At 42.4% G+C, this 27,675-nt stretch overlaps 1 protein-coding gene across 1 annotated transcript; it reads left to right on the top strand.

Annotated features, from left to right (window-relative positions):
* The first annotated feature begins 3,566 nt into the window (after positions 1 to 3,566).
* LOC103212183 (zinc finger protein 883-like) lies at positions 3,567 to 26,143 on the top strand. Its single transcript, XM_042783315.1, has 6 exons — positions 3,567 to 3,635; positions 3,722 to 3,790; positions 19,220 to 19,346; positions 23,335 to 23,409; positions 23,826 to 23,970; positions 24,511 to 26,143. The coding sequence occupies exons 1-6, from the start codon at positions 3,567 to 3,569 to the stop codon at positions 26,141 to 26,143; spliced, it is 2,118 nt and encodes a 705-aa protein (XP_042639249.1).
* Positions 26,144 to 27,675: the final 1,532 nt, after the last annotated feature.

The following is a 27,675-nucleotide window of genomic DNA, read 5'->3' as shown; positions in this document are numbered from 1 at the left end:
CAATGCACTATATCATTTGATTTCTTGACTGCTGCTTCCATGGGCACTGATTTGGATCCAAATAAAATTATATTCTTGACAACTTCAGTCTTTTATCTATTTATCAAGATGTTGCTTATTGGTCCATTGTGAGAATTTTTGTTTTCTTTATGTTGAAGTGGAATCCATACTGAAGGCATAGTCTTTGATCTTCATCAGTAAGTACTTCAAGTCCTCTTCACTTTCAGCTAGCAAGGTTCTGTGATCTGCGTATTTCAGGTCTTCCTTCAATCCTACTGCCACATTCTTCTTCATGTAGTCCAGCTTCTCAGATTATTTGCTCAGCATACAGATTGAATAATTATAAACACTAAAGGTGAATGAATACAGAGACATTGTAGATAATGAGAGTCAGGTTTCTCACTCTCAGAAATTGATATAATTAGCAAGGAAGGAAGACCAGAATGAATTTTACTAGAGATAATGAGGGACACTACATAATGATAAAAGGATGAATTCAAAAAGAAGACATAGCAATCCAAAATGTATGTATACCTAAGAACAGATCTTCAATATATATGAAGGAAAAATTGATAGAACTAAAAGATGAAATAGAAAAAAATCATAAGGATATGGAAGTTAGTAAGCTTATAGAAGACCTGAACAACACTACCAACCAACTTAACCTAATTCACATTTATTAAACATTCCACCCAATAACAGCAGAAGACACATTAGTGTCAAGGCTCATTAAACATTCAGCAATGTATATGTCATCTCCTAGGTTGAATACAAACCTTAAATACAGGCAATTAATTTTAAAAATATCATGTTATATTCATACAACGGAATACCACACAGCAACAAACAGAGAACAAATAACTACTACATGCAACAATATAGATAAAATCTCACAAATATTATAGTGGAGGAGTTCTGGTGGCTTAGTGGTTAAAGTATTCAGCTGCTAATCAAAACATGGGGGGACATCTTCCCTAAAGATTTACAGTCTTGGAAACCCTATGGGGCAGTTCATCTCTGTCTTAAAAGATCGCTATGAGTCAAAAGGGAGCTCTGGTGGCGTAGTGCCTAAGGCATTTGACTGCTGACCAGAAGGCTGGCAGTTCAAACCCACCATCCACTCCTCAGAAGGAAGGTTTGGTAATCATCTTCAGTAGAGATACTGTCTCAGAAACCCAAGGAGGGGTCACTATGAGTCGAACTTGACTCGGCGGCAGTGAGTTTGGTTTGGTATGAGTCAAAATCGACTCAAATGCAGTGGGTTGGGTTGTTTTAACATCAACTGAAGATCTTAGAGGTGGTTTTATGAGTGTATATACATAAGTAAATATTCATTGCATTGTACACTTGTGATATGCACTCTATTATATATGTGGTATGCCCTGTAAATCGGAAGGAAGGTTGGGCAATCCTACTTCCGTAGTGATACTGCCTCGGAAACCCAAGGAGGGGTCACTATGAGTCGGGGCTGACTCGATGGCAAATAACAACAACAACAACAACGCCCTATACCATAGTAAAACCAATACCAAACTAAACTCACTACCATCAAGTTGATTCTGACTCACAGAGAGCCCCACTGCGTTTCCCAGGCAGTATATCTTCACAGAAGTAGATTGTCCCATCTTCCTTCCAAAAGTGGCTGGTGGGTTTGAACCGCCAACCTTTTGGTTAGTAGTCAAATGCCTTAGGCACCTCGCCATCAGATCTCCTTAAGATAGTAAAAGCAGTTAATCATTTTCATTTTTAAAAGTACCGTATTGTTAATGTACTCTGCCTCCGAAGGACTGATACTCTCCATGGAGGCAGTTTTCAGATTAGATTTTGCATATCTGGTGCACTACTCCTGGGGAAAGATAAAAGATCTGCAAGGAAAACAAACCATAAAACGGGCAACAGTTCAGAAGCCAAGTGTTCTAAAGCTGAGCAAATATTTATGAGAAGCAAATTATTTCTCTAAAGAACATGGTAAATTTTTTTCAAGTGACCAAATTTGCAAACACCAATTTTTTTCTGCTCCCCGCAGAAATCTTTAACTACTGAAATTCAGGTATAAGCTCATATATGCATTTAAGATTTGCAGCCTTAAAAACTCCATGGGCCAGTTCTATTCAGTCTTAAGGGGTCGCTGTGAGTCGAATCGGGGGCAACAGGTTTTGGTTTGTTCAGGCCTTTGTATGGAGAACTAACACAACTGTGAACAGATCCCAAATCCCAGAGGAAGCCACTCAACCCAAACCCCACACCCACACCCACACCCACACCGAGTCACTAGGTGGAGCCCTCCGGCTCCGTGCAAGTAATTCCTCCCTTTCGTATTGAGAGTCGCAGAAACCGGATGTGGAAATGCACGTCCATGGCCGGTAGCCATGTTTGGTTGCGATTCTGCTGTTGTTTGAGATAGGTTTTGTTTCTCTAAGTGTCCTACCTGGCTCGGTTCCGATGCAGCCACGGGACAAGAGGACTCGGCTGGGTTTAAGAGTGCTGCTCCTGTACGCTCCTGGCTTTTCCGCCCTCCCTAGGCTGCTCCAGTGCCGCGTGACTTCCTCCAGGTGGGTTGTGCCGGGGCCTCCAGCCGCCGCCGCCGCCGCCGCCGCCGCCGCCGCCACGGCTGCTTAGCCGCCGCCACAGCTGCTTTGCTGCCACCGTCTGCTCCCAGAGCCCGGCCCACCCCGCCCGCACCCACCTGGGTGGCGGGCGCCCTCTGCGCAGCCGGGTTCGGGAAGTCAGAGTAGGTGGGGTGGGCTTGGATCTTGCGGTGCATTAACAGGTAATATCATATGAATCCTCGCTAAGATGAATTGTGGTTCCAGGACTAGCGGCGTTTGCTTGGCCTGGACGTTTGTGAGAAATTCAGACTCACGGGCCTCTTGGGAGCCCAGGGTAGTCAGTCTGAGCATAGATTCCTCACACCCGCCGCCTCCAGTCCGCCACTCCCCTTTGTTTTCTGTGCTTCATCTAGGCGGGACTATTGTTAGGTGTTGCTCGTCAGACAAAAGTAATATTGTGGTGGGCAAAATATACCTCCCCGCCCGTTTAATGATTATAGTTCTTGAGACAGAAACGTGAGTTGAAACTAGCACGGTCGTATGTATCCCAATTTCAGAAGGACTGTATTTGAAGACTGTGTATTTAAGAGGCATGTTTGGTGGAGTTTCTTTGTCTGTAAGGCAGAAGTTTTTGTCACGATTTGTGAGAAGAGATGGCCAGCCCTAGTTTGACGGTTGTACATGAATCACCAGCATACAAACCCGTACAGATCCTGTCCCAGACAAGCCTTAAGATCTTGGAGAAACGTCATCTCCATTAATCCCTCATAATCGATATTAACCTTGTACAACCACATTACGTAGAATATAATACATATAATATGGTGTGATGCATTATGTATTAATAATGTATTAATATAATACATAATGTATTACACCATATATATTAATATAATACATAATGCATCATAATGTATTACACCGTGTGTATTAATATAATACATAATGTATTACACCATATATATTAATATAATACATAATGCATCACACCATAGTATATGTATTATATTCTACGTAATGCGGTTGTACAAGGTTAATATCGATTATGAGGGATTGATGGAGATGACGTTTCTCCAAGATCTTAAGGCTTGTCTGGGACAGGATCTGTACGGGTTTGTATGCTGGTGATTCACTCACCATTTTTCCTCTCAAAGATACACACTTATTTATAGAGTGAAGGCTTCTTGGAGCAAAAGCTGTGCGTACTTGCAGCGTCCCTGCAGGAAATATCGGGGATGAAGGTAAAATGGGAGGCATGTGTCATGAAACTAATCAGAATCTTTCAACAGGTTCTAGAGGATCAGCTGCACTACACTGATGTACCAAGTGCTAGATTCTTTGTAATAATTATTTAACACAATTGTTGTTAGTTGCCTTCCAGTCCATTCCTGGAATGCCTTCCACTCCTCCATTCCTGGAGTCATGGTGATCTCATGTTTACAGAGAACTGTTCCGTAGGGTTTCTGAGACTGATCTTTTTTGGACAGCGATCACCAGGCCTATGTTCTAAGACACCTCTGGGTGGGTTTGATACACCAACCTTTCAGTTAATAGTTGAGTATTTAACAGTTCACAAAATCCAAAAAGAAAAACCAAACTCATTGCCTTCTAGTTGAGTCCCACTCATAGCAAGCCTGTATGACAGAGTAGAAATGACCCCATAAAGTTTCCTAGGCTGTAATCTTTATGGGAACAGATTGCCTGGTCGTGTGTCCTGTGGAGCCTCTGAGTGGGTTCAAACGGCCAAACTTTCAGTTGGTGGAACATTTAACTTACATGTCGCCCCCCGCCCCAAAAAAAAAAACAAAAACCTCACTGCCATGGAACTGGTTCCGACTCATAGCAACCCTCCTTGGGTTTGTGAGGCGGTATCTCTGCAGAAGTAAGTTGCCCAGTCTTCCTTCCGAGGAGTGGCTGGTGGGTTTGAACCGCCAGCCTTCAGGTGAGCAGTCAGATGCCTTTAGGTACTATACTCTAGGGTTCTTATTTTGCCAGGTTGTTGTTGTTGTTGTTGTTATGTGCCGTAGAGTCGGCCCCGACTCATAGCGACCCCTCCTTGGGTTTCCGAGGCAGTATCACTACGGAAGTAGGATTGCCCAACCTTCCTTCCGAGGAGTGGCTGGTGGGTTTGAACTGCCAGCCGTCTGGTTAGCAGGCAAGTGTCTTCGCCACTATGCTACCAGAGCTCCCTTACTCTTGCTTAAATAAATATACCACTAATAGAAGGTTACAATTATAGTAAATTATTTTAAACATGAAGAAGTAAAACTTAAATTGATATGTAAGTTGTGTATATGGCATCTGTAATATGGCTAGGATACGTTTCTTTTTCAATAAAATGTAATAATGTAGAATGAAGGCCTTATATGTATATCAAAATCTGTTGACTGTAAGAGCAACAAAATGATGTCCTTTTACATATAATAAAAGATACAAAAAAATACAGAGATATTAAAGAGTCAAACTAAAGCTACGTATATTATTTCAAAATCTTGAAGTGTGCTGTTGGAGAGATTATTGCTAACTCCAATGTGATTAATACAGTCTTTTTTTTTTTTTTTTACAATTTAGAATTATAATTCACTGGCATTTTTGTTATAGAAGTAGTACTGCTAATTTGTTTTCTTCATTTTAATAACCAGCTGATCCATTTACTTTAAAAAGCCCAGTGCAAGTGTGTTCTCTGGAAGGCTGGAACTTGTTCTTTAGTAAATGCAGACATGCTTAGGGTGGAACATTGCTCTGAACCCGGGAGGAAGCCCTGCCCAGGGAGAGAGGTGAAGGCCACGAACCGGTCGCTCGCTCCTTAACACTGTCTTCTCATCCTTCTCCCATTTTAGGTCCCAGGCGCAGGGAGAACTAGTCCAGCCTGGGCAGCTGAGGGCCCACGGTGACCATCTCGCACATCCCTTCGATCACAAGGAGAGATTTCAGTTGCCCTGACTGGCCGTGTGGACCACACACTATCCCTCTGCCTCTGGATGACCTAGTGGCTCTGTTTCCATTACCATCCCTCTTATTGAAGTGGCTTCTTGGGCTTAGAGAAGAGGACATTCACTTAAACTTCTGGAGCTGGACCAGGGAAATGGTGAGTAGTACCAAGAACTGGGTTATTCTTATTGTAAAGGGGTGAGGCTAGGTGAGAATTACTGGGGGCCTGTTCCTTGATGAGGGAAAAAGGTGGCAGAGGAGACCAAGGGAGTGAGCCCGAGGAAGCTTCCTAAAGCTCTGCTCCACTGTCACCAGGCCCTTCACACGTTTGTGGGTTTTTAAGCCTTGGATGCCTGGGGTCACCTTCCATATGTGACTCTCAGAACTGGCACCATGGGCCGTTCACCTCCATACCCTGGGCCTTGGTGATCTGTGCTGAATGACAATCTCCCGAGCAGAGCCGAAGACAGAGCAGCTGTTGCCGAGGAAAGTGAGCCCCAAGCCCTCCATCACTGCAGACAGTTTGCTTGGCTTCCCCTGGGTCTTGGAGCCCTTCCTGTGAGTTCTAAAACTACAGTGCCAACTCTCACACTGTGTGATGAAATTAAAAAGAGGGGAGGAGGTTAGTAGGTGAAGGCCCTGACTTTGTTGATGGGGTCCTGGGAGGTGGTGATGCTCTCTTGACGTCAGAGAAATGAGGCTGGGGAGAGAGTCCAGCTGGGGTCCTCCAGACCCATCCTTATTTCCTGTGGGAAATGCTTTTGCCTAAGTCATGTGTAAGACTCATGATTCCCCAGTGTAGGTCCTTGTTCTCCCAGCTAGTATTAAATCTCTCTAGTTTCTGACTGCTCTTTACAGTCTTGAAGTGTTGTCAGGTGCCATCGAGTTGGCTTTAACTCATAGCAACCCCATGGACGACAGAACAAAACACCGCCTGGTCGTGCACCATACTCATGATTGCTGCATGCGTTAGCCCGTTGTTGCAGCCACTTTGTCAGTTCGTATCATTGAGGGTCTTCCCCTTTTTCACTTACCATCTACTTTACTGAGCGTGATATCCTTTTCTAGGGACTGGTCCCTTCCGACCAAACTATGAGAGATGAAGTCTGGCCGTACTCACCTCTAAGGAGTATTCCACCTATACTTGATCCAGGACAGATTTGTCCATTTCTTCTGACAGTCTGTCAAAAAAAAAAACCAAACTCACTGCCACTGAGTCAGATCCGACTCATAGTGACCCCTCCTTGGGTTTCTAAGGCGGTATTGCTACAGAAGTAGATTGCCTAATCTTCTTTCCAAGAAGTGGCTGGTGGGTTTAAACCACCAGCCTTCTGGTTAGCAGTCAAGTGCCTTAGGCCCTACACCATACATTCAATATTCTTCGCGGACACCACAATTCAGATGTGTCAGTTCTTCTGCAGTCCTTCTTAAAAATTGTCAAGCTCTCACATGCATGTAAACCAAAACCCAAACTCACTGCCATCAAGTTGATTCTGACTTACAGCGACCCCCATTGGATTTCTGAGGCAGTATATCTTTACGGAAGTAGATCGCCCCATCTTCCTTCTGTGGAGTGGCTGGTGGGTTTGAACCACCAACCTTCTGGTTAGCAGTCAAATGCCTTAAGGCTTTGACTGTATCGTGGCTTGGGTCAGGTGCACCTTAGTCTTCAAAGTGTTATCTTTGCTCTTAAACATTTTTAAGAGGTCTTTTGCAGCTGATTTGCCCAATGCAATACATCGTTTGATTCCTGACTGCTCCTTACATGGAGCATTGACTGTGGAACCAAGTAAAATGAAATCCTTGAAACGTCAATCTTTTACCATTTATTATGATGTTCCTTATTGGTCCAGTTGTGAGGATTTTTGTTTTCTTTGTGTTTAGGTGTAATGCATACCGAAGGCTGTAGTCTGTGATCTTTACCAGTAAGTGCTTCAAGTCATTTTCACTTTCAGCAAGCAAAGTTGTGTTATCTGCATATCATAGGTTATTAATGAGTCTTCCTCCAATCCTGATACTGCATTCTTTAGTATCAGGTCTTGAATTAGAATCTAAAATTAAAGTGCTTGGTTTTGCTATAGAAGTTCACTATGTGAGATGGGCTTATTTAAATTCTTGGGTTTATAGTTTGTATTGCAAGAAAATTTCTGGGTCAGTGAATGTGTTTTTTCTACTGAGGATTTTTCAATTTCATAGGTGTAAAACTTCCCAAACACAGAGGAATGTCTATTATAACTGATAACAAAAATTACTCTAAAGCTTACTTGAGTCTTGAGAAGGACCTTAAACATGCCTATTAAATGTAACAAATCATGCCAGAACACCTAATGTGTTACATATTTTAGCCGTTTTAGAACCATTCTCCTGGCTGAGTTAAAATGAATGTACAAGCTTTAATACCCCTGACCACTTTGCTTAGAAACAGAGCTCTAATTTACATTTTTATGTTGTGTACAAATGTGTTAGACCATGTAGAGGGTCAGCAAAAGTGAAGAAGACCCTCAATGAGATGTATTGACACGGCGGCTGCAACGGTGGGTTCAAACATAGTGGTAATTGTGAGGATGGCCCGGGACTGGGCTGTGTTTCCTTCCGCGTGGGGTCGCTACGAGTCGGACTTGATGGCACCTAACAACAGCAATAACAGATCCTAAACAATTAAATATTAAATGGTTTTATAATTACAAATGGGAATTCCTAGTGAAAACATTAAAGATCCATCTGATTTCTCTCATGTTTTGAAAAGTACAGTTTAGTTACTTAAATGATGTTTATCTAGTAGATAAGTACCTTTGAAGTTTAAAACTCAATACAAACTTGCAAAGTATATTTTATGAAGACTTGTTCCTGCTCCTGTCCTTATCTAGCCTGTTCCATGTCTGCCAGTGTTCCTGTGTGTGAAAACATGGAAATAGGAGTAGAAATTGGTGTTTTCCCTACTTCGTTACACAAAAACTACCATGGAATTTGCACCTGCATTGTAGTTAACAAACTATGCTGGTGGTCTTTGCATAACAATACCATAAAGGTGAATTCTTATTAAACCCCATAATACAGCATAGGAGTGATCTTAGTTTTGTTGTTATTTTTAGCCATATTAGCATGAGTGGACAGTTGGAATGTGTCCAGTTTATAAGATCCAAGTATCAAAAGTTTAGGTGTAGTTTAAAAAAAAATTAAAAAGTTTAGGTATAAAATCCCTTATGAACTAAGACAAGTTCAATCAAAATGAAAAGGTTTTCATGTGACTGCAGATTTAATATATGAAAATTATATTTCTTTCAAGTTTTAAATGTCTTAAAGTTTTTATTAGGAGCTCTGGTAGTATAATGCCTAAGGCACTTAATTGCTAACCAGAAAGAAGGCTGGCGGTTCAAACCTACCAGCCACTCCTCGGAAGAAAGGTTGGGCAATCTACTTCCGTAGAGATACTGCCTCAGAAACCCAAGGAGGGGTTGCTATGAGTTGGGTCTGACTCAACAGCACGTAACAATAACAACAAGCTTTTTATTGTCAACGTAAATAAGGAATGTGTAAACTTTTCTCGTATCGTTTCAGTAACAATAATCTGAACAATGGACCTTGCTCAGTTTTTTGCCTGCCATTGTGTCTAATCCTGATCTCATCTGTTTTTGGCCTGGAATTTGTTACTCTCTGTATTTTAGAAGTTTATTATTACTACCATTATTAATGCTATTGTTATAGCTTTACCACCCAAGTTTTAATCTACGTGTTGTACATCATTTAGTTTTGCCTCTGGGTTTTTTCTGTAAATTCAGTTATTACTCTCTATGGGTTCTTCAGGGACTTATTTTCTTACATACTGGTATCTGTAGGTCTAGTCTGTCCATGTGCCTGTGCGTGTGAGTTTGCATCATATGAATGGACACCGTTTTCCTGTCCTTTATAGATGTGGGTAGTTCAAGTGTAATTTTTGCTCTTTTGAGTATTGCTGCTCTTTTCTCTTCATTATGTGCCCAGGCTCCATGTGCTCCTGCACAATAACTCTGCTGAGGGGAAATTACTGAATTGCAGATCATAGCCAAGTTCAAATTTAGTAGAGAATGCTGATGTGTTTGACAGATGTTCCCTCCCACTAAGTATACATATGTATTTTATTTCCTCTGTCTCCTCCCCACCCGTAGTTATTGTCTAAGGAACTAATTTTAGTTCTTGTAATGAGTATAAAATGGTTTGAAAGGGGCACGGGGCAGTATCTACTGACCTCCTCTAAACCCACAAGAGGAAGACAGAATCAGCAGCCCAAAGCCTATTCCTGCCACATGCTGCCCCCCTCCAGCCCTCTTACTAACCTTGACACAAGCCGTTCCTCCCTCAGCACCCACCACCTCTCTGCTGGGTTTGATAATTCACTGTAGTGGCCACACAGAACTCACAGATTATGGGGTTTCTTAGGGAAGCAACAGGCTACAATTCAGGATCAGGAACACGCTCAGTCTCTCTCAGCCAGCCATCTCTCAGCCTGTAGTCTCTTTTTCAGCAGTGTGTGTCTCTTACAGCACATCTCTCACATCTCTCAGCAGCACGTGTCTTTCGCGTCTCTCTCTCAGCAAGTGCATCTCTCTCAGTAGCGCATATCTTGGCTGGCAGTTAGAAATTCCCTCTGCCTCTAGGAGGGCTCCTTTTCAGCCTGCCAGAGTGGCCACACTAACCAAGCCCAATGTTATACACCTGAGAGAGAGCAAACTTCCCAGAAGATTGTTTCCTGCTGGTGCAACAGAAATACACCAGGTGGATAACTTTAACAATCAGCCACTCAGATGCTCATGGCAAAGCATGAGTTACAAAAATTGTGGCTAGAAAAGCCATACCAGCTACATTGCAAATGGTATTTTACTCTGATTTCTTCCGCAGTTTACTCATAGTCCCTCTTACTGCTGACAAGGCTGTGTGTATTTCCCTATGTTAATTTCTATTTCTATGTCTTCCTAGGGCTTCTTGGTAAACTTTGGAAATTTTCCTCCTAGTTTGTAACATATCTTTCCTAATTTTTCCTGCCCTTTGATGATTAGTTGTAAACTTTAATATAGTTGAATTTGTCCCTTATATCTTACAGTTAAGAATTTCTTTATTCTGATGTCATAAGATCATTTACTTATAACTTCAGAAAGGTTTATGATTTTACATTGTCGTATTTAAAGTTAATCTACGTGGAATTGATGTTTGCATATGGACTGTGGAGGAACAGATGAATTACTCCATTCAGTTAGTTGACACTGCCCCACATGTTCTAGGGTCCATGCTTTGTGTCACTGCCTTGCAGGGCTTGCTGTGTCATAAATCAGTTTTCATATAGGTTATTTGGCCTTTTCCTGGAATTTTTTTTCCCATTATTTTATTGTGTATTGTTATATGGATATTATGTTGTTGTTGTTGTTGTTATGTGATGTAAAGTTGGACCCAACTCATAGCAACCCCTCCTTGGGTTTCCATGGCAGTATCACTATGGAAGTAGATTGCCCAGCCTTCCTTGTAAGGAGTGTCTGGTGGGTTTGAACCACCAGCCTTCTGGTTAGCAGTCAAACACTTTAGGCACTAAGCCACCATGGTTATAATCCCATTTGGGAGTGGGTTTTCTTTGTTATGTTAATGAGGCTGTGTTAGCATAGGCCGGTGTGAAGTTATCTCTTGAGATATAAAAAGGGCAGATTAAGCAGGGAAGCAGAGATGGGGGAGACAGATGTCACACCACATAAAGATTGCCAAGGGACAGGGACCTTCCCCCAGAGTCAACAGAGACAAAAAATCTTCCCCTAGAGCCAGCACCCGAGTTCAGACTTCTGGCTTCCTAAATTGTCAGAAAATAAACTTCTGTATTTCTGTTAAAGTAGTACTAATTAACTAAGAATGCAACTGCTGTCAAGGTGGTCCCAACTCATAGAAACCTCTCCTTGGGATTCCAAGGTGATCTCTTTAAGGAAGTACAGTGCCCAGTCTTTCTTCCAAGGAGTGGCTTGTGGGTTCGAACCACCAGCCTTCTGGTTAGCAGTCAGATGCCTTCGGCACTGTGCTACTGGCGCTCCTAAGTAACTAAGACATGCCCTAAAAATGGCTTATGTTCACTCATCCCTTCCTTCCTCACCCAAAACTCTGGGAACCAGTGATTTTTTCACTAATTCTAAAGACAGTTTTGTCTTTTCCATGATTTTATGCCAAAACCAAACCAAACACTGCCGTCGAGTTATAGCAACCCCTCCTTGGGTTTCCGAGGAGGTATCACTACAGAAGTAGATTGCCCAACCTTCCTTCTGAGGAGTGGCTGGTGGGGCTCATATAGTATGTAGCCTTTTTAGATTGGCTTCTGTTACTTTGCAGTATTCACTTAAGGTTCTGCCATGTCTTGTGAGTTGGTCGCTTACTTCATTTTTCATTTATTCCTATGTATGGAAGCACTACAGTGTACTTACCCATTCACCTACTAGAGGATATTTTGATTGCTTCCAAGTTTTAGCAATTAAAACTAAAGCTGCTACAAACAGCCGTATGCAGTTTTTTGTGTGGATATAGATGTTCAGCTCATTCAGCTAAATACAAAAGACTGTAGTTGCTGAATCCTATGGTAATAATATGTTCAGTTTTGTAAGATGGCAAACTGGTGGTGCCATTTTGCACATCCACTGGCAGTGACTGAGAGTTCTCGCTGCTCCCCATCCTCAGCAGTATTTGGTGTTGACAATGGTTTGGTTTTTAGCCTTTCTAATACATATTATATAATACAAGGTAACACTGGACAGTGAGTAAGGAAGATTGAAGAATTGATGCCTTTGAACTGTGATGTTGGCAAAGAATGTGAATATACCATGGACTTCCAGAAGAACAAACAATGGGTCTTGGAAGAAGTACAGATAGAATGTTTCTTAGAAGTGAGGGTGGCCAGACTTTGTCTCACGTACTTTGGACATGTTACCAGGAGGGAACAACAGTCTCTGGAGAAAGACATCATGCTTGTTAAAGTAGAGGGTCAGCAAAAAAGAGCAAGACCGGCAATGAGATGGATTGACAGTGGCTGCAACAGTGGCTCCAAGCATAGCAACAATTGGGAGGATGGCCAGGATCAGGCAGCGTTTTGTTCTGTTGTACGTAGGGTCACTATGAGTCAGAATACATATATATTGATAACTTGTTGTTGTTTTAATTTCTAATTCCCTAATGATACATGATGTTGATAATCTTTTTTTTTCTTATATATCATGTGCATACATTCTTTAGTTAGAGGGCATTTCTTTTGTTAATTTTTTAACTCGATCTTTTATTTTCTTATCATTGACTTTTAAGAGTTCTTTGTGTAGTTTGAATACCAATCCTGTATCAGGATGCATGTTTTGGAAAGATTTGAAAGGCTTAAGGAGTTTTGGGTTATTCTTTCAGATAGAAAACCATTTTCATTTTGTGTATACCCTTTCTGTTCTTTCTAAATTGCCTAGGGTTTCAAATACATGAAAGAGCTCTGATGGCACAGTATTAAGACATTTGGCCATAACGTAAAAGACAGTGGTTCGAACTTACCAGCTGCTCCATGGGAGAAAGATGAGGCAGTCTGCTTCTGTAAAGATTTACAGCCTTGGAAAGCCTATGGGGCAGTTCTGCTCTGTTCTGTAGAGTCATTATGAGTTGGAGTCAACTTGATGGCAGTGAGTTTGGTTTTTGTTTTATTTTCTGTTGTTGTTGTTATGTGCCATCGAGTTGTCTCCGACTCATACCAATCCCTTCTTGGGTTTCCAAAGCAGTATCACTATGGAAGTAGATTGCTCAGTCTTCCAAGGAGTGGCTTTTGGATTTGAACTGCCAAACTTCTGGTTAGCAGTCAAGTGCCTTAGGCACTACGCCACCAGAGCTCCCAGTACATTATAAGTAGGGGTGGTCAATGTGGACATCCCTGCCTTGTTCCTGGTCTTTGCAGGAAAGTGTCTAGTTTCTCATAGATCATTATGATATTTGTAGGTGTTTTTGCAGATGTTCTTTATCAAGTTGAGAACATTCCTTTCTTTTCTTAGTTCAATGAGAATTTTTATCATGAGTGGGTGTGGAATTTTGACTAATGCTTTTTCTTTACTTACTGATTTGTTAGTATAATTTTTCTTGTTTAGCCTGTTAATAGGATGGATTACATTGATTGATTTTGTAGTGTTGAACCAGTCTTGTGTACCAAGAATAAATCCTACTTGATCATGGTGTATAGCTCTTGTTAAGACATTGCTGGATTTGATTTTAAATATTTTATTGAGAAATTTTGCATATACATTTATGGGAGATACTGATCTATACTTTTTTTTCTTGTAATATCTTTGTTTTTGATATTGGGTATAGGAGCCCTGGTGGTGCAGTGGTTAAACACTCAGGTGGTAACTGAAAGGTTGACGGTTCAAACCCACCAACTGCTCTGTGAGAGAAAGGTGTAGTAATCTGCTTCTGTAAAGATTTATAGTCTGAAAGGGTCACTATGAGTTGTTAGGACTTAATGACAATGAGTTTGGGTTTGGGGTTGTTTTTGTTTGTTTTGTGTTTTTGAATTGGATGGTACTGTTGTTGTTGTTACGTGCCGTCGAGTCAAACCCGACTCATAGCGACCCCTCCTTGGGTTTCCGAGGCAGTATCACTACGGAAGTAGGATTGCCCAACCTTCCTTCCGAGGAGTGGCCGGTGGGTTTCAACCGCCAGCCGTCTGGTTAGCAGGCAAGTGTCTTAGCCACTATGCTACCAGAGCTCCTCCTTGGATGGTACTAGCCTTATAGAATTAGTTTGGCGTATTCTCTCTGCTTCTATTTTCTGGAAGAGATAGAGAACTGATATACTTTCTTCATTAAATTTCTGGTAGAATTCCCCAATAAACTAATTTGAACCTGGTGCTTTCTGTTTTTTGAAATTTTTACCTGTTGATTTAATTATTTAACAGATACAGGTGTATTCAGATCATATGTTTCTTCTTGTGTATGTTTAGATAGTATTTTTCAAGGAATTGGTCCATTTCATCTTGGTTATCAAGTTTGTGGGCATAGAAATGTTCCCAGTAATCCTCTATTATCCTTTCAATGTCTATGGGATTAATAGGATTTATGATATTAGTAATTGATCTTTCTCTTTTTCTTAGTTAGCCTGGCTAGAGGTTTATCAGTTTTATTGATCTTTTGAAAACTAGCTTTTGGCTTTGTTGACTTTCTCTATTGACTTCCTGTTCTCATTTTCTGTTGGTTTATTGTCTAATTGCTATTATTTTTCATCTTCTATTTACTTTGGGGGAGCTCTGATAGCATAGTGCCTAAGGCACTTGACTGATAACCAGAAGGCTGGTGGTTCAAACCCACCAGCCACTCCTCGGAAGGAAGGTTAGGCAATCTACTTCCGTAGTGATACCACTTCGGAAACCCAAGGAGGGGTCACTATGAGTCGGGTCCGACTCAACGACATATAACAACAACAACAACATTTACTTTGGATTTAATTTGCCCTTAACATGGAATCTTAGGTGTGTTAGGCTGGTTCTCAGGAGAAGCAAAACGAGTAAAACTTACATAGAGAGAGAGAGAGAAATTTATCTTAGGAAAATAGCTCACACACTTATAGAAGCTGGCAGGTCCCAAGTTCCTGGATCAAAGGTCAAGCTGGAGGCTTTTCTGAGCTCACACAGCTGCAGGCGCTGACAGGCTCAACATTGGCAGATGGTGTACCAGCTGTTGACTCCAAAGGACGATGAATCCAAGATGAGCGGACCGAATGGCAGATTGTTCGCTCATGGACAGTTGTCGGAAGCACAACAGGATCCTGATCCACCAAAGAGTCTGCCTTTTTCCCAGGATGTCCATGTGTATGTTGGAAGCAGGCCACACCCCTAGGGAACTCCCTTTCAACAGACAGGCTGCTCAAAGCATGTACATCTGATATCATGGGACTAACCCACATCACAACCACTTAAACCACTCAGAGTCGTGGTCCAGCCAAGTTGACACACAACCCCAGCTATCACATTAGGTTATTAATATTAGCTCTTTCTTTTCTAATTGGTGTGTTCAGTGCTGTAAATTTCCCTATAAGCTCTGCTTTTACTGCATTCCATAAATTTTGATAAGGTGTATTTTCATTTTTACTTAGTTTGAAATATCTTCTAATTTCTCTTGTCCACCACTTGTCTGTCAGTTTTTTGTACTGTGGTGGCTTGTGTGTTGCTATAAGGCTGGAGGCTGTGCTACTGCTATTTCAAATACCAGACGAGTCACCCATTTTTTGAGTTGTTGTGTTGGCAAAGAATATGGAAAATACCATGGATTGCCAGAGAATGAACAACTCTGTCCGGGAAGTGGTGCAGCTGGAATGCTCCTTGGACGTGAGAATGGCACCGACTTTTGGTCATATTGTCAGAAGGGATCATTCCCTAGAGAAGGACATCATGCTTAGTAAAGTAGAGGATCAGCAAAAAAGGGGGAGGTGCTCAGTGAGATGGGTCGACACCGTGGCTGCAGTGATTGACTCGAGCATAGTGAGGATTGAGAGGCTGGTGCAGTACCAGGCCATGTTTCGTTCTGTTGTCCATGGGGCCGCGATGAGTCAGAGCTGACTCGACAGCACCCAGTAACAACAGAGTTGTCTTGAGACTCGTGTTACTTAGAAGTGTGTTCTTATTTTGGGATTTTCCAGATACCTTCATGTTACTGATGTTACTGTAAGTTCTTTGAGGTCTGAGAGTATCTTTTGTGTGACTTCTAATCTTTTATCAATTTTTAAAATTGTATTTTGGTGAAAGTTTCCTGTGAGCTTGAGAAGAATGTGTATTCTGCTGTTTTGGGATGTGGTATTCTGTGTCCGTTAGAGCCACCATTGATTATTGTTACTTCAACCCTTATATCTTTACTGGTAAGTCTTGCCTGCTGGATCTGTCAGTTACTAATGGAAGAATGTAGAAGTCTCCCATACAGTGATGGATTCATTTATTTCTCCTTGAGGTTCTGTTAGTTTCTGCCTTACGTATTTTGGTGCTCTGTTGTTAGGCATATACACTTGAAGGACTGTTATACCTTGGAGAGTTCCAGATCTCTGTTGTGTCTTTGACTGCATCTGTTGCTTGCACAGTCCCTTCAAGCTGTGTTTTCTTTTAGTATGCCTTATAGTTTTTTGTTGCAAACTGGAGATTATATACTAAGTAAAAGGAATTAAGGTAAACAGCCCTGTAGTGTCAGGTATTATCTTTATCTGGCTAAAGGTTGTTGTTGGGTGCAATTGAGTCGGTTTTGATTCAGTGCCTCACGTACAGCAGAACGAAACACGACTTCACCTTGTGCTGTCCGCACAGTCCTTGGCTGTGCTCAAGCCCACAGTCGCAGCCACTTTGTCAGCACATCTTGCTGAACAAAGGTCTTTCCCTTTTTCACTGACCTTTTCCTTCACCTAGCATGATCTCCTCCTCCAGGGACTGGTCCCTTCTGACAATACGACCCAAGTATGAGAGACCAAGTCTGGCCATTTTCTGAGGAGCATTCTGGCTGTACTATATGTCTAAAAGTTAGGCTATGTTTGTTTCTTTTAAGTGTGTCAGAGGCCAAAATGTTCTTTTTTTTTTTTTTTTAAATTTTTTTTTCTTTCCTGTAGTATTTGGGTGTCCTACAGATTTCTTAAATTAGGTCTGGGAGATGATGTGCTTTTAGTTGTAATTCCCTGGTACCTACAGTTGCCCTACTCTTGTGTGGTAAGGTGTGTGCAGAGAGGAAGAATGCTATAGTCCAGTGATTAGATCTCGTCTTTTAGTGAACGTGGGCCTCTGGGCAGTAACCTCACCAGTGCTTCCCTACTACTCCCTTCCCCACTTTGGCAATTTTCAGAACGGCAACTTTTCCTCTCCCACCTACTGCAAGCACGGGGATTTTTCTCTGATCTCCACACTGAGTAACTGGTTGGGTTTCTGGAGCTAGAACTCAGAACTGTGTAGGTCCCCCTTAGATTGGGCCCCTTGGCATTTTTAACCCCTCACTCTTGTCCACAGAGCCTCCAGCAGTTCGTCAGTTACAATTTAAGTTTTCCGGCTCCTAGCAGTGGTGTCCGTTCCTCTGGCTTGTGCTACGATTATCTGTTGCTGCCTATGTGTCCCTCCAGTTTGGGGGACAGCAGTTAGCCCCATCATCAGTATCCATTTTCAAATTTCCATCACCATGAACTGAAACTCAGTGTTTCCTAAACAGTGACTTTCCACCTCCCTCCTACTCTGGCAACCTAATAAAGTTTTATATATATATATATATTTGTCTAATCAGTGTTAAGATTTTCGGCGGCTTTAAAATAGGTAACATGGGCCACTGCACTGGAGGAGGCTCTTGAATTTTGACTGTGCATCAAAGTTGTTGTGACACTTCTCTACCAGGAATGATTCAACATGACCTAGGCAGATACTTCACCCTGTGTCCTGACAAGTGAAGCCTTCCTGGTCTATAGCTGCTCTGCTCTTCAGTCCAATTTTAGTGTCAGAAATGTAGTGTGGCAGCTTTTTTCCTCCTCACTACATGTGGAAGCCACTAGGTTGAAGCTGTTTTACAGAGGCCAGTCCTGCAGCCCAGAGCATGTCAGTGGTCAGGGTTCAGGTGGTCATGATACTGTGCCTTTCAAGGGCTGCAAATGTGAGAAAATTTTCAGCCCTCTAGAGGGCTGGTAAATGTCTTTATTTTCTGAGATTCATTAGCAGTTTAACAGCTAAATCTTCTTTACTTCAACGGACTTACTTAGAAAATGAAACTCTTAGCCTCTTCTTCATGGTCAGCAAACACAAGAGCGTGCTATTCTGGTTCTTGCTGAGATAGGGTCCTTTGTCATCTCATAACTTGAGAGAGAGAGAGAGAGAGAGAGAGAGTGTGTGTGTGTGTGTGTGTGTGTGTGTGTGTGTGAGATGGCCAGGTGTATGTTGAGCATCACTGATAACTGGTTATCAGTATCATCGGCTCTCAAAAGTTTTATAATTGTGGGGAGATCTGTGTCCTCATGTTCCCTGTCTCTCACCTGAGCTCTGTTTGACTTTTTAATACTTTTGCCTCTATCCATGAAAGGGACAGAGACAGTGATGATATCACTGCTGACTCACCAAAAAAGACTAAACAGATATGTAAAAATCCGTAGTTCTCCAAAAGAATATTCTCTTTTTGGAAGGTTGTCATAGTTCTTCAAGATAATACAGCTCAGGGCTGTGGCCTGCCAGTTTGTCCAGGGCCCCTGGGCCTCTCAGGGCTGATGAAAGGCAAAAGGGAAAATTGCCAGCCCTCTAGTGTTTCCCATTTGTCATTTACTCATTTTGCTTTCACCTTGTGCTTTATGTTTTATACAGGGTTCTGGTGGGTCTTATGGAAGGAAATAAATTTTTTTTTTTCCCATAGGGAGTTGATGATCTTAATGTGCAATTAAGAGTTTCATTATTAGAGCATTTCTCTAATTTCCACTATGTGCTCTGAGTGTTCTAGACCATAAAGAGAGAGAAGAGGAAGACTGCAATTTGTCACTGAAACTCTGGAGAGAGAAGGTCAGTTTGTTGGAGTGTTGTTAAATCGGTGAGAACGCCCTGAGTGAGGATGTGTAGGCAGTGATGGGAAGCCTGATGACTAAACCCCAGGACAGGCGTTGGTAGAACACGGGACTTTGTGTCAAATCGCTATCAATTCCCAGTTCCCCGGGACCATCAGCCTCCCCCATCCTTTTGCAAACATTGGATTGCATACTAACTTGGCTGAACCAGAATGTGTGGGATGTTTTAGGACTCAGTGGTCGTTGAGGATGTGGCCGTGGACATTACCCAGGAGGAGTGGGCTTTGCTGGATGTTGCTCAGAGGAAGCTCTACATAGATGTGATGTTGGAAACCTTCATAAACCTGATCTCAGTAGGTAAGGATGGCGTCATTTTTTTTTTTTTTTTTCCTCACTGTTGTAGTGAAAAAAAATATTGTACTCATTGACCTTGGTCCAGTATTTAGGCTGAGGAGAGGGAATATATGGTGAAACAACACAGATGTGGTCATTCGTTCTTTGGAGTGTACATGTCCTGACTCCCCATGAACATAAAGCTCTATGTATTCAGCTGACTTTTTTTTTCTCTTCCGATTAAAAGCCTTGAGGGTCTTTAAGTATTATAAGTATGAACATTGACTTCAGGGATCAGTTTGGACACAGAGAGGGTTCTGGTTTGGAACCTTGTAAAGAGTTTTACTGTGGTTATCACAAGTGTGATGTGATTGCACTGCTGCAAATAAACTCACACTTACCCATCTCCAGAGACTGAGGATGAAAAGTGCAAAGTGGTAGGGGTGACGGTAATAATGGCAGCATCTGAACCTGCCTTAACTTCATGGGATGGAATGATCAGGATCAGCCCAGAGTTGATTTCCATCAGCCCTACTGCCACTCTCCAACCTTTTTTACCAATTCCTACACCAGCTGTCCCTTCCTCTACTTCTCCTCTGGCTTTGATCATCTGTTGCAATGGCCACACAGAACTCATAGACCATACTTATAGTTAAGTAGCTTATTAAGGGACAGAGTACAAATTGGGATCAGGGTCAACAGGCTATAACTCAGGATCAGGAAGCATGTAGGCAATGGCTCCCTTCTTGAGTGCAGGACAGTTCTCTCAGCAAGTCTTAGTCCTGCCACTTGTCATCACCAGTTCTGCCACAGGGTCCCTTTTAGGCCTGTCATTGCCACCTCTGCCACGGGGCCCCTTCCAGGCTTCTCGCTCCGGCCACCCTCCAGCCTTTTCCCCATGGGTTCCTTCACATGCGTTTTTTACCAGTGTGAATCGCTCATTAACAGTTTGTCCACCCGTAGGGCAGAAACTCCCAGGGTGAAGTCACAGATACCAACCACTCAGGTCTGTACCAGGTGTACATTGGTCTGGTCAGGTTCTCCCAAAGGTGGTCCCAGTTTAAACCTGTCTGGACTCTGATGAAATTAGCTGAGAGAAGATTACACCCACTCCTCATTTATTGACAAGGTTAGATTCCAAACACGAGGTTGTCATGCAAAACCGACATCATGCAAGAGTTGGAGGCCATTCTTCATCTTTGATACCTGTGCCCCCTTCCTTCACCAGTCATTCTCCACCCACTGGATGCCCCCACCGTGTCTCAGGACATGTGTTGTGCAGCGGGCCCTTCTTTCCCTCCATGCCTGCACCACTGCAGAGCCTGTGGGAGTTGGGGCGGGGCGGCGGGGGGGAGGTGGGATGCTGCCTGCCCTCAGCAGGCACCCTGCTTGTCCTCTACCCATCACCTTCCATCCTGGGTGGGGACCCCACTCATCCTCCACCTACCCCAGCCCCACGGCCCTGTATGCCCCCTTTCTCCCCCCACTTCTGACCTCCCTGGCACCTTTGAGCCCTCACCTGACATCTCTCTGCCCACCTGTGACCTCATGTCATCCCACCACTGCCCAGCACCCTCTGTGGATGAATTGAGATGCTGTGAACAAATGCAGAAGGGGTCTTGCAGATGGTCAGCCGCTGTCCCTCACGTGGCCTGGTCCTAGCCATGACATTCAGTATATCATTTGGCATGGTCCATGGAGGGTGCCTCGGGCCTGGCTATGACTGCATGAGGCCTGGACCATCACGCGCTGCCTAGTAATTTTTTAGAAGTTGTCCTAAATGCAAAATGTCAGATAAGAAGATGGTTGATAAGTGAGGAATAGGTGTGTTGCCTTGCTGTGGTCCCTGCAAAATAGCTGCATAGCAAAACCTTAAAGAGACATTAGGTTTCTCCATTGCACTCCAGCCCAGCAGTGCCTTCCTCTCAGTCCATTCTTTCCATTAACAACTTCTACAATTACAGTTTTTTACAATCACAATTAACCTTGTTAATAGTCGGCACTCACAGTTGAATCATGTATCATATCACAGCTTCCTACATCCTTTCTTCCCTGGACCTGTCAGGAAAAAGAAAGCTATTCAGTGGGGATCCTCCCTTGTCCCCATCCTTTTTAAGTGTAAGTACACTGATGAAAGCATGTAAGCTACTCTCTTCATGCCTTTTTCTCTCCCCAACTTAGACAGCCAATGTTTAAATTGCCCAGGCCTGTAGAACCAGTACTCTGAGCGGGTAAGCATACCCCTTGGTCTGAAGACCTGTTCTAGTTGGGACACAGGGCATTAACATCCACAAGTGAAATTCAGTCCAGGGCGAGGTGTGAAATTGCAGCAGTCTACACCAACTCATAGTGTCACATACCTCTCTTTTCCTTTCAGGTCATCTTCATTCCCATTCATTTGGGGTTACCTCATCCCTAGCCATCCATGCTAGGTCACTGGGTACCAGCCATAGACTTGGGAGTCCACACAACTCCCTGCACATCAGACCAGCCAGCCTCTTCTCTCTCTTTATCATCCCTAGCCACCTGTTTTCTCATCCCTAGCCACCTGGGGCTAGATGCTAAAAGAACATGTTCCAGTTCAGTCTGCTTCTTCATTGCTGTATCTCCCTCACTTCCATTTATCTGTGGACCCAGGTAGTTAGCTCAGGTGAGCATGCAACTATCTACTCACTGACGTCCATTAGCTTCCAGTCCAGGTAGGGGTTCTTCTGATGGGTACCAATACGTCCTGTTCAACACACGCTTCACATTCCTTTGGGCTGTACTCCACACAAATATCCTTTTACCGTTCATTCACCAAGCAGCTCTGAGTCGAGCCATTACTCATCATAGTGCTCTCAAATGCAGATCTACTGATCTCACAGGCTTTTGACATAAGCACCATTTACTGTTTCCGCATTGCCCCTTTTAGCATAGCCAGTCACATATTGCCTGACAAGTGGAGTTACATGCTGTTTTTTGTTTTGTTTTTACAATACCCAATATACATTTTCATCATACATTCAGGTCTGTTTCATAACACTAGGTAGGGAAAACATCGCTTCAGTCAGACAAAGTACATTCAGATATCAGATTCAGTATAATAATGTTAAGCTTTCCAGTTTCATTTTCTGTTTCCTCCCTCTGACTTTCTCACCCATTTGTAAGCATGTGGCCTTAGATCTCTGGCTGGGTGAACCAGAAGGCCATGCCCCTATCGGTCATCGTGCTTAGCCTGCTGGGCTTTTACCACAAGAGCCACTCCTTTCCTGTCCACTGCTGTGGCATAATGTCTTTCTTCCCTGTTAGCCATTATATATACTGGCAACCAAAATAACCCCCACGAATCAAGTTTCTCATCCTGTGCCCATTCAGTTGCCACTGGCTCTGCTGCTGGACTTCTAGGCTTTTCATTATCTTCAGTGTTGCAACTCTTTTAGGAGGTTCCTGGCCTCCTCTCTCTCTCTCTCTCTCTCTCTCTCTCTCTCTCTGCTTCTTTCTTCCTTTTGCTTCTTTCTGTCTCTTACTGCTTCTGAAACCTCTGTGGGGTGGTGGTGGTTGTTATTAGGTGCCGTTTAGTCATCTGGGGTTACCTGCTTATATTTCAGGGCATGGCCTTTCCATCAGATCCACCAATGGACCGTTCCCCTCAGCAGGGCATGGACACGTCATTTACACAGTAGCCTCTGGACACTTACTCATTTGCATAGTCTGTTGACCAATCCCTGCAAAGTGCATACCAATCACAGGGCAGACTGCAACCCAGGGCCAGGCAAAAAATACCAAACCAAGTTGTTTACAACTTACCCAGGGAATGTAACAAACCTTCTGGAGTAGAAAATAAGGTGAAGGTAATTCCTCAGGGCTCAGGGGAAATTTTTCTCAAACTATTTTTCCAAAGAACCAAAGCAAAAGGCCACATAAAAAAACTCATTTTACTGCCTTTGGTGTCAGGTAAATGTTCATTGCTCCTAAGTGGCTTCCCTCATGATATGCCCTTCCCCATGAAAATATGTATTTGCTTTCCCAGAGAACCAAGAGAAAGACCTGAGTAGAGGAGCGATAGAACTCAGGCAGGGCCACTGTGTTGGGGCGCATCAGGAAGGTAAGAATCCTTGTAGGACCAGCCTTGTATAGAGGGCATTCAATTTGAATAAATCAGTTTGAAAAAATCTCTAGAGTTTAGGAGACTGAGGATTTCAGATACCTGAGCTTGCTTTTCCAACTTTCTTCAATCCTTTCATATCAGATTAATGGAGAAAGATTTTCCCATGTCCTTTTTAATGTTACATATGCATTGTGTCCAATATTTTTTTACTTTGCTGTCCTGACTAGCCCTTGTTTAAGTCATTGTAACTCTCAATCCTCTTGGAAGTATTTCTTAGTAAACTGTTTTGACCAAAGTCCTGAAACAGTGAAATGTATCAGAGGCTTTCTTGGCCCACAGCTGCCTTTTTCCTGATAATAATTCCTTTCATTTCTGTTTCATATTGTGAATCTCATTTTGAATCATTGGATCAGTTTCTCAAAACATTAGTGATGGAGAAAATTTATCCAGTGAACAACTAATAGTACAATTCATGAAGGCTGACACGTGCAAGTTAGAAGACATCGGCAAATTGCATGGCATTGAAGGTCAACGAGAAAACCAGGGGAGCTGTGTGAGGTGAGTTTCTTTCACTCAAAGGAACATTGTGTCAAGAGAAAGCCTTAACGTGTCAAGATATTAAGTACACATGCACGCACACACATACACACACCAAAACCTGCTATTGAATTGAATCTGACTTACAGCGACCCTGTAGGACAGGATAGAATTGTGCCATAGGGTTTTTAGGGCCATAAATCTTTGTGTAAGGAGACTGCCCCATCTTTCTCCTGTGGAACAGGTAGTAGATTCAGGTTGGCAGCATTTTGGTCAGTAGCAAAGTGCTTAACCGTTGCAGCCCCAGGGTGTGCATGTGTATAAACTGAAATGTTTGGAGAATTTTCACAATATTTTTACCAATATGAATCAGATATTCAGTGTTTGAAATATATTTCACTTGTATACAATTTTCTAAAAGCCCTCTGTTTCAGAAACAATAATGATAGTATCTCTGGCTAGATGATTTAACCTATGAAACAAGATTTAACTCAGGGCAAAAATCATACACATTCGTTGTATTTGATGATGCTGATATGGTAACAAATTTGTTTCCAACAGCGTGGTGCTTATTTTTAACAGAGGGCATACAGGAGTGAACCTCTGTGAGAGTAATGAAGGCAGTCAGTGTGGAAACAACTTCACCCAGGTTGCAAATCTTACTCTTCTCCAAACAACTGCTCCTGAAGTAAATACTTCTGAATGTCGTGAGTCTGGAAGAACGTTTGTGGATCAATCCTTGGTTGACTGTCATATCAGACCTCACACTGGCTGCAGTACCTATCCGAGTAAGGAAAACAGAGAAGCCTACAGTTCCTCTTACCTAAGTACTCAGGTGAGAATTCTCACTGAAGAGAAACCATATCAATTTAATGAATGTGGGGACGATTTCTATAGTTTCACGTCTTCTCAGAGACATGTGAGAGATCATGAGTGTGAATATAAAGAATGTTGGAAAACCTGTACACATCCTTCATCCCTCATGTTGCCTGAAAAATTTCATAGTGGAGATAAACCTTATGAAAGTATGGGATGTGAGAAAGTGGTAACTTATTCCTCAGCCTTCACTGAACATATAGCAGTTCACAGCGGAGAGAGGCCTTTTGAATGTAAAGAATGTGGGAAAGCCTTTCGTTATTTCTCAGATCTCACTAGACATACAAGAACTCACAGTGGAGAGAGGCCTTACGAATGTAAGGAATGTGGGAAAGCCTTTAGTCAGGCCTCACACCTCACTGACCATATGAGAGCTCATAGGGGAGAGAAACCTTATGAATGTAAGGAATGTGAGCAAACTTTTCGTTATTTCTCAAACCTCACTCGACATAGTAAAATACACAGTGGAGAGAGGCTGTATGAATGTAAGGAATGTGGGAAAGCCTTTAGTTGTTCTTCAAACTTGACTACACACATAAGAACTCACAATGGAGAGAGGCCTTATGAATGTAAGGAATGTGGGAAAGCCTTTAGTCGTTCCTCATCCCTCACTAAACATATAAAAACTCACAGTGGGGAGAGGCCTTATGATTGTAAGGTATGTGGCAAAGCCTTTAGTCAGTTGGCACACCTCACTCTCCATATAAGAGTTCACACCGGAGAGAAGCCTTATGAATGTATGGAATGTGGAAGAGCTTTTAGTCAGTCCTCTCACCTCACTACACACATAAGAACTCACAGTGGAGAGAGGCCTTATGAGTGTAAGGAATGTGGGAAAGCCTTTAGATGTTCCTCGTCCCTAACTAATCATTTAAGAACTCACAGTGGAGAGAGGCCTTATGAATGTAAGGAATGTGGGAAAGCTTTTAGTAAGTTGGCAAACCTCTCTCTCCATTTAAGAGTTCATACTGGAGAGAAGCCTTATGAATGTATGGAATGTGGGAAAGCCTTTAGTCAGTTAGCACACCTCACTGATCACATAAGAACTCACAGTGGAGAGAGACCTTATGAATGTAAGGAGTGTGGGAAGGCCTTTAGTCACTCCTCATCACTCACTAACCATATAAGAACCCACAGTGGAGAGAGGGCTTATGAATGTAAGGAATGTGGGAAGGCATTTAGTCAGTCCTCATCCCTAACTAAACATATAAGAACTCACAGTGGAAAGAGCCCTTATAAATATAAAGAATGTGGAAATATTTTTAGTTATTCTTCCACCCTCTGCAAATATAACTCACAGTGGAGAGAATCCTTGTAAGGAATATGGAAAAGTCTTCAGATGTGGGAATCCTTTGTAAGGAATATGGGAAAGTCTTCAGATGTCCCTCATCCTGGAACACATATGCTGGAGAGAACATATGTCTGAGTAATGTTGGATACCTTTCATCCCTCATCTTTTCCCAAACCTGAAGGAATACACCTGGCAGAAAAATCATGTAAATGTATGGATGTGGGAAAATTTTTGTTTTTCTCCTCATACTTTAAAAGACATTCAGATTAACCCATATGGAAAAGATTTACCTAATAAAGCAAACCGAACAAGTGGGACATCTGGAGAGACATGGTGTAAATGTGAGGAACCTAGGGATATCTCCACATTTTTCCATTCTTGGACAGCATGTGAGATATTACACTGTGGACTAATCTCATGAATGTAAAAGGTGCTGGGAGCCTTCAGTGTCCCTCCTTCCTCAGGACACCTATGGGACCTCACACACAGGAGAGACCTGGTGACTGTAAGCATTGTGATGAAGCCTTCAATTATGTCATTTCCTGTTTTGTGAACAAAGAAATTCATATCGGGATAACGTAATTCAGATTGACAGAGAATTTACCACTATCTTATCCCCATGTGCATAGATTTCCACTTTTTATTTTCTCATGTAAACATTAAGATGATAAATACCATTCTGAGTACCCTTTCAGTTTTAGGACATGAATTTTGATAAATCGTCTGCATTTTGATTCATTTGTATAAAAATTTTTATTAGAAACTTTTATCAACACAGGTGTGTTGAAGTGTTTTTCATTTTTATCAACTGTCAAAATTTAATATTGTTTCAGAGTATTAAAGAAGCATGTTCTCATTGTAGACATTTTAACAGAAAAAGGTAAAGCAAAAATCACTTAGAATCTTTCAACTCGTAGTATTTTGGATATTTCCTTTTAGCTTTCTTTACATACAAGGCAGTGTATTTAAACAGAATCAGCCTTGTACTGCATGTTTAATGTTACAGTGGACATGTTTTGCATCACATTTCATTTATACTCCTAAGTACTGTCATGATTCATGGATTACTATTATGGAAACAGTACAAAAAGTTTTAACTCAAATTTCCACCATCCCATGAAAGTCCCCTTCTCTCAAATGGGGGCGTGAGAATCAGGGTTTATAAGAAAGAATGGCTCACTCTTGGGTGCAAAGTGATAGTAGACCCACGCGGAGCCCCAACCTGACCTAACTGCAGTGGAGCTTATGTCTTGCACTGGCCCAGAACCTGTGTTCAGTCACAGAGTCCTGGTTCGGGTAATTCTAACCAACCAAGAGCTCTGGTGGCATAGTGCCTAAGGCATTTGACTGCTAACCAGAAGGCTGGCAGTTCAGACCCACTAGCCACTCCTCAGAAGGAAGGTTGGGCAATCTACTTCTGTAGTGATAGCACCTCAGAAACCCAAGGCGGGGTCACTATGAGTCGAATCCAATTCAACGGCAGTGAGTGATAAGAGTGTGTGCTGTGCCAGGTGAGGTTGCAGGTGCTGGACTGGGCTGGAATAGTGACTGCTGTTCAC

This window comes from Orycteropus afer, unplaced genomic scaffold (genome assembly GCF_000298275.1).
Source record: "Orycteropus afer afer isolate SDZICR_OR568_19922 unplaced genomic scaffold, OryAfe1.0 scaffold00868, whole genome shotgun sequence".
Taxonomy (NCBI): domain Eukaryota; kingdom Metazoa; phylum Chordata; class Mammalia; order Tubulidentata; family Orycteropodidae; genus Orycteropus; species Orycteropus afer.
The sequence above is the reverse complement of the archived record's forward strand: the minus strand, read 5'-3'. Positions and strand labels throughout refer to the sequence as shown.

What these genes read in the sequence shown, in the direction of transcription:
- LOC103212183 (XM_042783315.1), top strand. Translation starts at nt 3,567, where the DNA reads ATGCGGTTGTACAAGGTTAATATCGATTATGAGGGATTGATGGAGATG. An exon ending in CATAAACCTGATCTCAGTAG is followed by an intron (nt 19,347 to 23,334) that starts GTAAGGATGGCG and finishes TTGCTTTCCCAG; the next exon opens with AGAACCAAGAGAAAGACCTG. An exon ending in TGTTGGGGCGCATCAGGAAG is followed by an intron (nt 23,410 to 23,825) that starts GTAAGAATCCTT and finishes TCATTGGATCAG; the next exon opens with TTTCTCAAAACATTAGTGAT.